Genomic DNA, 15063 nt, shown 5'->3' on the forward strand with positions numbered 1-15063 from the left:
TGCCGGCGTCCGCGTCTGCGTCGGCGTAACCACTTATGTTAAAGTTTTTGTAATAGTTCAAATATGACTTTGAAACTTTGCACACTTGTCCACCATCATGACCCCAACCTGTAGACAGGAGTAGGTAACTCTATCAAGCATTTTGACAGAATTATGCCCCTTTTTTGACTTAGAATTTACGTTAAAGTTTTTGTAATAGTTCAAATATTTTCAAAGTCCATTGACATATGGCTTTGAAACTTTGCACACTTGTTCACCATCATGACCCCAACCTGTAGACAGGAGGAGGTAACTCTATCAAGCATTTTGACAGAATTATGCCCCTTTTTCGACTTACAATTTACGTTAAAGTTTTTGTAATAGTTCAAATATTTTCAAAGTCCATAGACATATGGCTTTGAAACTTTGCACACTTGTTCACCATCATGACCCCAACCTGTAGACAGGAGGAGGTAACTCTATTAAGCATTTTGACAAAATTATGCCCCTTTTTCGACTTAGAATTTACGTTAAAGTTTTTGTAATAGTTCAAATATTTTCAAAGTCCATTGACATATGGCTTTGAAACTTTGTACATTTGTTCACCATCATGACCCCAACCTGTAAATAGGAGGAGGTAACTGTATCAGGCATTTTTAGTCCCCTACCGATTTAACCGGAGGGGACTTTAGGTTTACCCTCTGTCTGTCTGTCAGTCTGTCCGTCCACAAAACTGGATCCCGCGATAACGCAAAAAGTACTGAAAATATTTTTATGAAACTTGATATATGGATAGATGGCAGTATGGAGATTATGCACGTTTTTTTTTTTTCTTCCTATGTTGAAAATTCTGGTTGCTATGGCAACAAATAGTCTGAAAATACATAAACTAGATCCAGTGATAACTCCAAAAGTACTGAAAATATTTTTATGAAACTTGTTATATGGGTAGATGGCAGTCTGGAGATTATGAAAATATTTTTCTTTTCTTCCTATGTTGAAAATTCTGGTTGCTATGGCAACAAATAGCCTGAATTTCAAGATTTCTGATTTAAATTTTTCATCTTTTTCTCTATAAGTTCTTTATTTCTTAAGGTGTTTACTTTAAATATAAGTTTCTGGTCATCAACCACATCATATGTGACAAGGTTTACAACTCTAGCACAAAAATTATCAATATTACCTCCCTTGAACTTAGAATTTGTTTGAAAAAAAATGTTGTCTTTTTTAAATAACTTCTTTATTTCCTAATGTATCTACTTCAAACTTCATATATATGTTTCTTATTATCACTCAACATTTTTGAGAAGGTTAAATACTCTAGCAAGACTATTTCCAGAATTATGTCCCCCTTGAACTTAGATTTTTTTCGAGAAATTGGTATTTTTCACTCCAACTTCTTCATTCCTTATAGGATTTACTTTAAAATCCCACATAGTAATAATATGACAAGGTTGTATAAACATAATTTCCTTACTAGGCAGGGAAACTTAACACATTACTGTGATATAGACAAACTTTGAACTCAAAAGATTTAAGTTCATTCATGTCATTCATTCACTGGTAAAATTGAATGGCCAATGGCCCATCAGAATGTTGCTGGGGTTCTAACCTGTAGGGGACTTATGGATTGCTTGCAATACTATGACAAGTAAAATGGTTTCCTGCGGGGAACATTTTTAATGATATAAAGATATTTCATTTAACTATTTTCAACATTGTTTTGGGAGAGGGGAATAAATAAACGTTTGTATCAGGAATATAGTTGACAATAATCGATCAATATAGAAGAATGTCTTTGGAAACTGGTGACCGTTGATGACCGGAGAAGGTCGAACATGAAACAATTATTTCTTTTTTAGAAAATGATTAAATAGGCCTACCATTTTATGAATAATTCCAAGCAAAAAAAAAGTAAGCACAAAAGTTTACGCAGAAAATATCTCTATTTATTATGGCAGATGCCACTACGAATATTTTAATTTCGTAGATTTTCAGTAAACAATTTATTGTTTGTAAAATTTGAGAAACATATATTAAAGAAACAATGATAATTTTCAAATACAACACTCAAGTTTTTCCACCTTAAACGGTAAAATAATTATAGAAAATTAGAAATATCACGTAATAATTTTTTGTTCTTAATTAGTTGTAATTCTGACTAATTCCCTAGAGGTAATTCCGTAACGTACCGACAAACGGTATTTAGCCAGGTTTTCGAAAAGGTCAATAAACCAATCGTGTACGGTTTACTGATAACATGCTCCTCCATGTACCGAAAACAGGTCACGTGCTCCTCCATGCCTCAAAAGTTAAACGCATACCAATGGTCTCCAGACCGCAGGGAATAATTGCTTGTTGATTTTGGGGTCAAGAGGTCAAGGTAACATTGACCTTGTAGGTAAAAAACGGTTTCCCATCAATAACTAAAGAACGCTTAGGTTTAGGAACTTAAAGTGTGGTACGATTATTGCCCATGACCAGTAGATGACCCCTATTGATTTCTGGGTCAAGGGGTCAAAGGTCAAGGTCACATTGACCTTGTAGGTAAAAACAGTTACTGATCAATAACTAAAGAACTCTTAGGCCTAGGAACTTCAATCATGGTATGATTGTTAATGACCAGCAGATGACAGCTATGGATTTTGGGGTCAAAGGTCAAGGTCACATTGATCTTGTAGGTAAAAACAGTTTCCAGTCAATGACTAAAGAATGTTTAAGCCTAGGAAACTCAAACTTTGTATGATGATTATTCATGACCAGTAGATGACTCCTATTGATTTTGGGGTCAAGGGGTCAAAGTTCAAGGTCATATTCATCTTATTGGTAAAAACAGTTGACGATCAATAACTTGACAACCCATGAGCTGTTGTGGATGCCTTTGACTTGACAATTAGATGACCCCTATTGATTTTGGGGTCAAGTGGTCAAAGGTCAAGGTCATATTAACCTTGTAGGTGAAAATGGTTTCCAATCAATAACTTGACAAGCCCATAGCTGCTGGCTCTCAAACTTTGTAAGTGCAAGTTGCCTTGGTTGATATTTTTATATTAAACTAAAAATGCTTTTCGAATACACATTTGAAGGTCTTATGTAATATAACAACTTGGCTGTCATTATGAGGACTACATGATTGATAAAATTTGTGCATATATTATTTGGTAGATTTGTAATAACGTTATTATAAAATTGCTGCACACAACCTATGCCGGTCACAGTAATTATTACCTAGTGAGTAGTCATGACCAGTAGATAACCCTTATTGATTTTTTGTTCACTAGGTCAAAAGTCAGTCTTAATAACCTGATCACATGACTTATTGGCTGCTGATAGGGGGCATACATGTTTCACAAACATATCTTGTTCTTATAGGTATATATTAAAAGAAAAATCTTTAAAAAAAAAAAACTCAAAGAGCTAGAGCTTAGATATTTAGCATAAAACATGTCCTAGTGAGTGTCTACCAAATAAAACTTGGTCTCCAGTTTGCTTTGGCCTATTGACGCCAAACTTTATTGCTGAGCTTATATCAAGAGGCAGCATGGGATTGCTACAGATCAAGTTCAATGTTTCTGTTCCTAAAAATAGAAATTCAGTTAAGGCTCAATAATGTGAGTTTGCTTAGGCTTGTTGACACCAAACTTGATTTATGGGTAGCTTATATCAAGAGGAAGCTTGAGATTACTACCAAGGTGTCTGGTCAAGGTCACTGTTGCTAAAAATAGAAATTCAGTTTCCGCTCAATTACGTGAGTTTGCTTTGGCCTATTGATGCCAAACTTTGTATCTGGGTAGCTTATATCAAGAGGCAGCTTAGGAATGCTACCCAGATGTCTGATCAAGGTCACAGTTGCAAAAAAAATACAAATTCAGTTTCCGCCCAATAACTTAAGTTTGCCTAGGCCTATTGACACTAACATGGTGTATGGGTAGCTTATATTAAGATGTAGCTTGGGATTGCTACTTAGAAATCTGAGCCCAAGGTCAAGGTCACCTGCTTACAATAGAATTTTTATCTTCTGCTCAATAACTCCAGTTCATTAATTTTGGATACTTTACATGTGTGTAGCTTACATGAAAATACAGCCTGGCATTTCTACTCCGGTATCTAGTGTATTTCTATTTTGAACTATTGAAACCAACTTTCTGTGTTGGTACAAATAACAGCATTTTTTCTTCAATGCCATATTTCATTCTAATTCCTGTCACATCAATACTTGGTCGTTGAAAACCGGTTTCCATTGCATTGTGGCGCTTCTTGTATATAAACATCATTTGGAACTGTTGTTTACAATAGCAACCAGTAAAAACATGCGGTATTTATGAACTTGGTGCTATCAGTTTAAGATTTAGATTTTATATCCACTTTTGTTTATAGTTTACAATATTACTTGTTCCTTCACTGATAAATGACCTTGAAGGTCATCATAATATTGAAAATTTTCTTCCCTTTTTTTGCTGGCTATAACTGTTATTAGTCCCCTACCGGTTTACCGGAGGGGACTTTAGGTTTACCCTCCGTCCGTCGACAAAACTGGATCCCGCAATAACGCAAAAAGTACTGAAAATATTTTTATGAAACTTGATATATGGATAGATGGTAGTATGGAGATTATGCACGTCTTTTTCTTTTCTTCCTTTATTGAAAATTAGGGTTGCTATGGTAACAAATAGACAGAAAATATGGCAAATTTTACACATAACCTGGATCTAGTGATAATGCAAAAAGTACTGAAAATATTTTTATGAAACTTGATATATGGATAGATGGCAGTATGGAGATTATGCACGTCTTTTTCTTTTCTTCCTATGTTAAAAACATTCTGGTTGCTATGGCTACAAATAGACTGAAAATATGGCAAATTTTACACATAACCTGGATCCAGTGATAACGCAAAAAGTACTGAAAATATTTTTATGAAACTTGAAATATGGGTAGATGGCAGTCTGGAGATTATGCACATTCTTTTCTGTTCTTCCTATGTTGAAAATTCTGGTTGCTACGGCAACAAATAGACTGAATTTCAAGATTTCTGATTTTAGCTTTTACGTTTTTTCACTATTAGTTCTTTATTTCTTAAGGTATTTTCTTCAAACTTTAAATATAAGTTTCTAGTCTTCAACCACATCGTATGTGACAAGGTTTACAACTCTAGCACAAAATTTATCAGAATTTCCTCCCTTGAACTTAGAATTTTCATGAAAAAAATATTATTTTTTTTTAACTTCAAGTTCAAAATAAACATTCATTATCAACACCTTCATTACTAATTGTTCTTTGTTACACTCACATTGTGTATGACGTCTTGCATCTTTATTTCAAGAGTTATCTCCTTTTTAAGAATTTTGCTTTTAAAAATGTTATATTTTGATAACAGGGATGTTTAAAAAAATAACTTTAGAGTGTCCTTCAGTCCGTCTGTCTGTCTGTACATAAAAACTGTTTCCTGTGATCACTTTTAAAGAACTTTTTCAACAAATTTACTTAAAATAGAGACATAAGTGAATGGCCAATGGCCCTTCAGAATGTTGCTGGGAACCGGTAGGGGACTTTTGGATTGCTTGCAATACTATAATAATTGCTTGTTTTACTATCAAGCACTAAGAAAAGTCGAGCGTTGCTGTCCTACCGACAGCTCTTGTTTAAAATGTGCTTATTAGTAAAATATAAAAAGAGTTGATTGATCCAAAAATTAGATTTTTTGCTTTATTTGAGACATGTATAAAAATAAGTTAAGAGAGTTTTTTCCACATTTTTGCCCCCCTAAAAAACTACAAAAAATACTGATTATGAGAAAGAAAAAGCAACTATTGAAACAAGAGGGCCATGATGGCCCTGAGGTCGCTCACCTGTATATAGGCCCCTGGAGCAGGGCCAGTTTAAACCCCAGGGCTTTTATGTGAAAAAAACTTGGAAGACACCCATTAGAAGATGTTTCTTGATGTTAAGTTTTTACTACACACAAAAAATGAAAAACAATGACCTCTGCCCTCCCCCACCACCACTTTCATACCTCCCCCCCCGTCCCCCCCCCGCGGCAGGGCCAATTTTTACCCAAGGGCTTTTATTTGAACAAACTTGGTAGACACCCATTAGAAGATGTTTCATGCTAAACATATAAGCTCTAGCTCATTGGGTTTTTTAAAAGAAGATTTTTTAAGTTTTTACTATACACATAGAGTTAAAAACAATAACACCCCTGGGGCATGGCCAGTTTTGATCCCAGGGATTTTATTTGAACAAACTTTGTAGACACTTACCAGAAGATGTTTCATGCTTAATATCTAAACTCTAGCTATTTGGGTTTTTTCAAAGAAGATTTTTAAGTTTTTGCTATACACATATAAGGAAAATCAATGACCCCCAGGGCGGGGCCAATTTTGACCCCAGGGCTTTAATTTGAACAAACTTGGCAGACACCCATTAGCGCATGTTTCATGCTAAATATCTTAGCTCTAGCTCTTTGAGTTCTTTAAAAGAAGATTTTTAAGTTTTTACTATATGCATATAGGGAAAAACAATGACCCCCTGGGGCGGGGCCAATTTTGACCCCAGGGCTTTTATTTGAACAAACTTGGTAGACACTCATTAGAAGATGTTTCATGCTTAATGTCTTAGCTCCAGCTCTTTGGGTTCTTTAAAAGAAGATTTTTTAAGTTTTTACTATATGCATATAGGGAAAATCAATGACCCCCTGGGGCGGGGCCAATTTTGACCCCGGGCTATTATTTGAACAAACTTGGTAGACACTCACTAGAAGATGTTTCATGTCAAATATCTAAGCTCTAGCTCTTTGGGTTTTTTAAAAGAAGATATTTAAAGTTTTTTCTTTAGGTTGCCATGGCAACCAGAGTTCTGCATGGAATTAAATTCTTTGAACAATTTTTAAAGGTGACCACCAAAGGAACATTCCTGTGAAGTTTGGATGAAATTGGCTTAGTGGTTTATGAGGAGATGTCATTTTAAGCAAAAGTTTACGGACGGACGACGGATGGACCTACGGACGCGGACGAAAAGCGATCGCAAAAGCTCACCCTGTCACTTTGTGACAGGTGACCTAAAAAGACTGTTTGACAATGTTTAATAAGGAACTGTTCACCTTTGTGAAAAACAAGGGGCAACTTATATTTCAGTTTGCTGGAATTAAAAAATTGATCTGATTCACTTAATCTGGCATCCATCTAACCTTTGTTAGTGATAAGATCTTTAGTAACTTAGTTTGTCCATTTTAGATTGTAAAGAAAATAATAGAACAAAAGCAAGAAAAGTTCACGAAGGTGTATCCAGGTTTGACTTGTTTTAAAGACGGAGTACGACATATCCCTATTGAGAGTATACCAGGTCTTCAAGACTGTGGCTGGAGACCTGCACCTGATAAACCGTATGTATTATTTGTTATGTGCATCTCTCTGTATTAAGTTTGACACTAAAAAGACCTTTTATTCCTTAATTGAAGAAGTTTATTTCACAAAGATTTCGAGAAATTATAAACTTATGGCTGGTGCATGCGTATGTAAAAGTTTTCAGGTATTTTCCTGAATTTGAGTTTTTTTTATACTCTGAAAAGCTTTAAATCAATTAATTTAAAAATACTTAATGCAAAATTCAGGGTTTTAACATTTATAACTTCATTCTATGTGCATGAGTTGGTATATCATATACTTAATTTGTTGTAACATTGTACACTCTGACATGACAGATGATGATATTATAATGCCATGTTGTGCATTTTTTCTAGGAAGGAACCTGTAATGGACTCTGATCAGCTCTACAACATCTTTAAAACAATTCTACAGCACTGCAAGGTAAACATATCATTTTAAAGTAATATAACTATTTGAATGCATCTTTTATTGTTATAATAGGACGTGGAAAAATTCTTTTTAACTGTATCACTTTTTTGTGTCTTTAGGTATGCAATTTGATTTTCTAGTTACTCCTTTGGCATTCAGTTACCAGTTTCATTAATTTTATCAGAGTTCTTTCCCTTTAATAGTTACAAATCAGTAGTTGCATTGTCAAGTTAGAAGAGAAGTTCTCAATAAAATTCACACAGAAAACATTTGATTCAAATGACTGTAAGCCAAATTAGACTAGCATTGTAATAGAAAAAACAAATTCCCTGTGTTTTACAGACTCATGCTAGTGCTTGGCCTTTCCTGAAACCAGTGGAGAAAGCTGAAGCCCCTGATTATTATGATTACATCAAGTTTCCTATGGGTAAGTGACATATGTATCTTTGTTATTTTTTCTCATGCTTTTCCCCTTGCTACATTTATGAAGTTAACTTTTTTTGCTTTAAATTCAGGATATTTTAAGATTTTGTAACATTTAAGGGTTTCTGTTATAAAGTTTTTATCATGAATGCTCACTTGACTTACGGAGTGTTTTTCCTCAGGTGCCTGAACGATTGCACGGAGGGGCACCTGATGTCTTCCTTTTCCAATATGTTGCCATATCACCTTCACATTGTCAGTGTTATTTAAAACGCAACCAAAAATATATGATCGATCATTAATATTTTCAGAACATATTTTTCAACATTCTTTTAAAGGATAACTTTTGCATTACAAATGTAGAATCTAGAGCTTTAAGATAAAAACTATTTTTTTGTAGTTTTTATGTATGTATTGATTTTAAATCAATAACAAATTCTATTTATAGATCTTAGAACAATGGGAGATCGTTTAAAGAACAGATATTACGTTCACAAGAAATTGTTCATGGCCGACATGATGAGAATCTTCACAAATTGTCGTTCTTATAACAAACCTGATACAGAGTATTATAAATGTGCCAACACCATGGAGAGATTCTTCAACAATAAACTCAAAGAATTTTCTCTGATTGACAGATGATAGATCATTATGTTTCCTTAAATATTTGTTGTTATCAAAAGCTTTTGGTGTAAGGTAATTTCAAAGGTCGTCGAGCTTGAAATTGGACTAGACTTAAAATGAGTCATTTTGAGAATAATCAAGAGTTCAAAAAGAAAAAGTTCTTAACTCGATCTATAATCTATGTTAAATTGAACATACAGGACAGTAAATATTTTGAACCTTTATCAAAAAAGATACATATATGAAAATGTCTCTTGACTTTGATATGTGTTAAGTTTGATGGAGGATGCAAGTTTAAAAAAGTTTAACTATAAAGATATAAAAGTTTAATTTGAAATTACATCTAGTTAAATAACACTGACGTTAATTACTGATACTTTAGACCTCTGATTTTAGTCAGATATTAATTAATGGTCGATGATTCAAGCTGAAACTTCAGAAGTGTTGAAGTTGAGAAGAAAAGTGGAAGTGGTTGAAATTGAAACGGGTGCAAAAAATATATGCACACGTCTCCAGAAAGAGAAAAGGAGGGAGAAAAGTATGAAGGGTATTTTTATGGGTACATCTAAATGCTGTAAAAGTGATTGAATGGAAGTGTACTGTTTCCTTTGTTAAAGTTTATTATTCATGACTTTTACAAGATGTTATGTATTTTCAATATAATTTGAACTATGATATTAATGTAAATATATTTATATTTTATCATTTTAATTATATTTTGAAAAGTCTGTCTCTGAAAGAAAAGCAAAAATATATACATTTAATGTATAGAGGAATGCAGGAAATATTTTTGTTATAAATATTGTACTGATATCAAGGTAAATTGATTAACAGTGAATTAAACAAAATGACAAAATGCTAGTTTTTGAATTAACTATGTACCAGCTTGATCTGAAAGTGATAAATCTATGCCACCAGGAATGAGCAAAGCATGCACAGCAGTCTGACCGGCTTTGTTTAACTGATAGCTTAATAGCTTAATATCTTTTGTTGTGTATATTTTTGTATATTTATATTGATTGACGGTTCTAGATACAAAGCAAGATAAGTCATATATACAAATTCAGCATGAAATGGGTTAAAGATAAAAAGGAAACATTTGTAAGATGACTGAATTTAAGATGAATGCAAATTAAATTTATATTTACACAGCATTTAAAGTTTCTAAACCAATAATCAATTTTATAAGTGAATGATAAATTTTAAGAAATGAACATATTTGAATTGTTTAAAAACTAAAGTTATGTATGAAACTATTACTTAGGAAATACATTAGTACAAGACAATATCAAGAATTTCATTCATGTAAATTCATGAAAGAAATGTTGAAATTTCTTATTTATAGATACATGTATTTTTTACATTTTTACTGGAAAAAACTTCACAACCATATAACAGTCTTTTAGTTTGTTAAAATATATTTTACCATTTTTATTACCCCCTTCAAAGAAAAGGGGGTATATTGTATTGACAATGTCTGTCTGTCGGTCCCGTCGGTTTGTCCGTGGGTAGACCACATGGTTTCCGCTGAATATCTTGAAAAGTATTTATCACACAGTCTTCATATTTCACATAGTGATTGGACATAAATAGTAAATGACCCCTATTGATTTTGGGGTCACTAGGTCAAAGGTCAAGGTCACAATGGCCTTAAATGTCAAAATGGTTTCCGCTGATTATCTTGAAAAGTATTTATCACAAAGTATTCATATTTCACATAGTGATTGGTCATAACTAGTAGATGACCACTATTGATTTTGGGGTCACTATGTCAAAGGTCACGGGCCTTAAATGTCAAAATGGTTTCCGCTGATTATCTTGAAAGTATTTATCACAAAGTCTTCATATTTCACATAGTAATTGGTCTTAACTAGTAGATGACCCCTATTGATTTTGGGGTCATTAGGTCAAAGGTCAAAGTCACAGGGACCCTAAATGTCAAAATGGTTTCCGCTGATTATCTTTAAAAGTATTCATCACAAAGTCTTCATATTTCACTTAGTGATTGGCCATAACTAATAGATGACCCTTATTGATTTTAGGGTCATTAGGTCAAAGGTCAAGGTCACAGGGGCTTTAAATGTCAAAATGGTTTCCGCTGATTATCTTGAAAATCATTCATCACAAAGAAGGTATATTTCACATATTGATTTCTCATAACTAGTAGGTAGGTCAAAGGTAAAGTTCACAGGGTTCTTGAATTTTAGTTTTGTTTCCGCTTACTATTTATCACAAAGTCTTCATATTTGTAGTATTGATTGGTAATACCTATTAGATGACCCCTATTGATTTTGGGTCACTAGTTCAAAGTTCTAGGTCACAGGGGCCTTAAATATCTCATTATCTTGAAAACTATTTATCACAAAGTCTTTATTATTTTTCCTTTTTCCATAATTGAACTCTTCCATGTACCCATGTATGGCAAGTTTCTGTAACAAAATTACCAATTAATTGTGACTCAAGGGCTAGAAAGGGGGGCATATGTGTCATTCGACATTCTTGTTATTGTATGTTCTCGTATATGAATGTGACAAAAATAAAGAATAAACTTTTGTTAAGCTACTGCAATTAAAAGATAATTGTTTTAAGTACAACTTCATGTTGTAAATGTATGACTAGATTAGACCACTTAAAACTTCACAGTCGTCTACAGTGTTACAATTGTAAGCCACTGACCAAGATCCATGACGTAAATGTGATTTTTACTGATTAGTACCCTGTCTGAAATAAGACTTGTAACAGGGACAAATTCCCCCATTGTTTTACCTCAACTATTCGAGGATATATAGGGCTATCCTATTCACTCAAGCCTTGGTGTAACAGTTTGGTTAAAGTTTTGCATGCAACATATTACATCAACCACTAATGATATTTACTTTTATCTTTCACACACATGTATTTGTGAGCATCATAGGCATACAGAATTTTGACAGAATTATATTCATTTTTATACAGAATGTTGACAGAATTATGGTCCTTTTTACCCCCCCCCCCCCGCCGAAAATAAAAATAGTCTCCGTCCGTTCGACCTTCCGTCCCACATTTTTGTCCAGAGCATACAAAAAGTATGAAAAATAGCAAAGGGCAATAACTCAAAATTTATAAAGGGTAGAGTTATCATTCTTGCACACAGCATTCCTCCTCAATAACATAAATCCAACTATGAATTTTCATGTTGACATCAAGACTTTTTGAGTTATGCTTCGGTGAGGTGAAAAAATAAGTATGAAAAATAAGTAAAACAAAGGGCAATATATCAAAAATTATGAAGGGTAAAGTTATAACTCTTATGCGCTGCATACCTCCGGAGTGAGATCTATCCACCTACGAAGTTTCATGTTCATATGTCAAAGGCTTTTAGAGTTATGCTCTGGGCAAAAATTATATTTGAAAAATAACGGATGAATAACTGAAAAATCATGCAGGGTAGAGTTATCATTCTTGTGTACTACACTCTTCCTCAGTATGATCTATCCACCCATGAAGGTTCAAGTTGTTTCCTCAAATACTATTGAGATATGCTCCGGACAAAATGTGAAACGGACGAACGGAATGACAGACGGACACTCATTTATATTCTGAGTTTCAAGTAAATACCTTAATATATAGTTAATACTTAATGAGTTACTATCTGGACAAAATTATTTTGAAAAATAACAAAGGGCAAAAACTGAAAAATTATGCACGGTATCATTCTTGTGCGCTGCACTCCTCCTCAATGAAATCTATCCACATTTTAAGTTTCAAGTTGATACCTGTAATACTTTTTTGAGATAAGCTCCGGACAAAAAGTATGAGAAATAAAAAAGGTAATATCTCAAAAATTATAGAGGGTAGAATTATCGTTCTTGTGAAAAACATTCCTTCTCAAAAATATCTATCCACCTTTGAAGTTTCATGTTGACATCGCAAAGAATTTTTGAGTTATGCTCCACTCAGGAAAAAAAAGAAACATAACAAAGGGCAATTACTCAAAAATTATGAAGGTAGTGTTATCATTTTTGTGCACTGCATACCTCCTGAGTGAGATCTATCCACCTACGAAGTTTCATGTTGATATCACAAAGGCTTTTGAGTTATGCTCTGGACAAATAATTAGGTATGAAAAATATAGGGCAATAACTGACACCCTGCATTAGTTTTCACTTATTGCCCTTTGTTATTTTCAGCCATCTGCTCTACTACATATAAATTCTTCCAATGAGCAAATACATTCGGCGGGGAATGGCCATGTTAACATTGCTCTTGTTTAACATGAAAAATTCAGGGTTAATGTTTTTCATGCAGACTTCTGAATATTATCATTTGAAACTTTCCAAGGCCCATAATTCTGACATGGATTTTGAGTGAACTGGTGAAGTCAAAATAAGTTTATATTTTTCAGTACTTTCTTTCAACTTTATGTATTATTTTGCATGCACGAGAAATTACTAATGTGACCTGCAAACTTTCATTGACATTTACCTGAAATGTTTACTTTATTAAACAAGTGGGCAGTATTTTCATACTTTTGGCAGATTTATATATTATCTTAAACATGTCAAATCAACTCTTAGTCATCACCAGTATAACTGTCAATCTTTGAAATATAAAGTCTATTCAGCTTAACTTGACAATGACAAAAATGAGTATAGTGTCACTTTAAACTGCTAAATATAAAAAATGCCCAGGGGTAGAATACAAATACCGGTACATTGAGAACTTGCGCGGACAAATTTTAAATTTCATGGCGCCATAATATGTCTACATACGAGTGTTGAACCAATATTATGCTTATGGTTGATAGAGTTAATAATTGATTGCCCTATTTAGCGTTTCTGAATTTTCTACTCTTCAAAAAAAAACAAAAAAAAAACGTAATTTTGTATCACTGGCAATTAGTGATATTGCAAAGTTTACCTCTTTGTATACATTGATTATTAAAAATGTTTCGTTTTTACAAGTCGTGCAGTAGAAATGAGATGCTTCTTAACAATTAATTTTACAATGTATTGCTTTATAATTGATTATTAGCTCACCAGAACCGAAGGCTCAAGGTGAGCTATTAGTATCAAAGGGGGATGCTCCGGCGTCCGTCGTGCGTTGTCATGCGTCAACAATCGTCTTTCTCTCTGAAACTACTGTGCATATTAACTAAAAAATTTGGTCTGTAGCATCCTTGTGACAGTCACACTTGAATTTTCTCATGTCATTCCAATTGGCCCCTTTTAGGGGTCAGCAGAGCTAAAAATAGAAAAACCTTTAAACATCTTCTTCTACAGAACTTATTGATGGATGATCACCAAACATTGTCTGTAGCATTTTTGGGTAGTCTTTTATCAAGTTTGCTCATATTTATTTGATTGGCCCCTTTTAGGGGTCTCTAGGGCTAAAAATAGAAAAACCTTTAAACATCTTCTTCTACAGAACTAATGGATGGATGATCACCAAACTTCGTCTGAAACATTCTTTGGTAGTCTTTTATCAAGTTTGCTCATATAAATTTGATTGGCCCCTTTTAGGGGTCCCTAAAACTAAAAATAGAAAAACCTTAATTCGTCTATTTCTACAGAATTTATTGATGGATGATCACCAAACTTTGTCTGTAGCATTCTTAGGTAGTCTTTTCTCAAGTTTTCTCATATTAATTTGATTAGCCCCTTTTAGGGGTCTCTAGGGCTAAAAATAGAAAAAAACCTTTAAACATCTTCTCCTACAGAACTTATTGATGGATGATCACCAAACTTTGTCTGTTGCATTCTTGTGTGGTGTTTTATCAAGTTTGCTCATATGAATTTGATTGGCCCCTTTTAGGGGCCACTAAAGCTAAAAATAGAAATACCGTTAAATGTCTATTTCTAGAGAACTAATTGATAGATGATCACCAAACTTTGTCTATAGCATTGTTGGGTAGTCTTTGATCAAGTTTGCTAATATTAATTTGATTTGCCCCTTTTAGAGGTCTCTAGGGCTAAAAATAGAAAAACCTTTAAACATCTTCTCCTACAGAATTAATGGATGGATGATCACCAAATTTTGTCGACAGCATTCTCGGGAAGTGTTTTTAGCAAGTTTGCTCATATTAATTTGATTGGCCCCTTTTAGGGGCCACTAAAGCTGAAAATAGAAATACCGTAAAATGTCTATTTCTACAGCACTAATTGACGGATGATCACTAAACTTTGTCTGTAGCATTCTTTGGTAGTATTTTATCAAGTTTTTTAATATTATTTTGATTGGCCCCTTTTAGGGGCTGCAAAAGCTA

The 15063-nt window shown here is 33.6% G+C and overlaps 2 protein-coding genes across 2 annotated transcripts in view; both read left to right on the forward strand.

Annotated features, from left to right (window-relative positions):
- The window catches only part of LOC132715671 (histone acetyltransferase KAT2B-like), a 64525-nt gene extending 54493 nt beyond the window's left edge, over positions 1-10032 (forward strand). Inside the window, exons 11-14 of the mRNA XM_060698711.1 lie at positions 7212-7360; positions 7718-7784; positions 8115-8199; positions 8644-10032. Coding sequence (XP_060554694.1) covers positions 7212-7360; positions 7718-7784; positions 8115-8199; positions 8644-8837 — 495 coding nt within the window. The 3' untranslated portion in view covers positions 8838-10032. The remainder of the gene's footprint in view (positions 1-7211; positions 7361-7717; positions 7785-8114; positions 8200-8643) is intronic.
- LOC132715668 (protein stum homolog) overlaps positions 1-15063 on the forward strand; it is a 65143-nt gene that overhangs the window by 11994 nt on the left and 38086 nt on the right. The gene's annotated exons all lie outside the window — the stretch shown is intronic.

The sequence above is a fragment of the Ruditapes philippinarum genome, unplaced genomic scaffold (genome assembly GCF_026571515.1).
Source record: "Ruditapes philippinarum isolate M1 unplaced genomic scaffold, ASM2657151v2 ctg3855_1_1_1_1, whole genome shotgun sequence".
Classification (NCBI taxonomy): domain Eukaryota; kingdom Metazoa; phylum Mollusca; class Bivalvia; order Venerida; family Veneridae; genus Ruditapes; species Ruditapes philippinarum.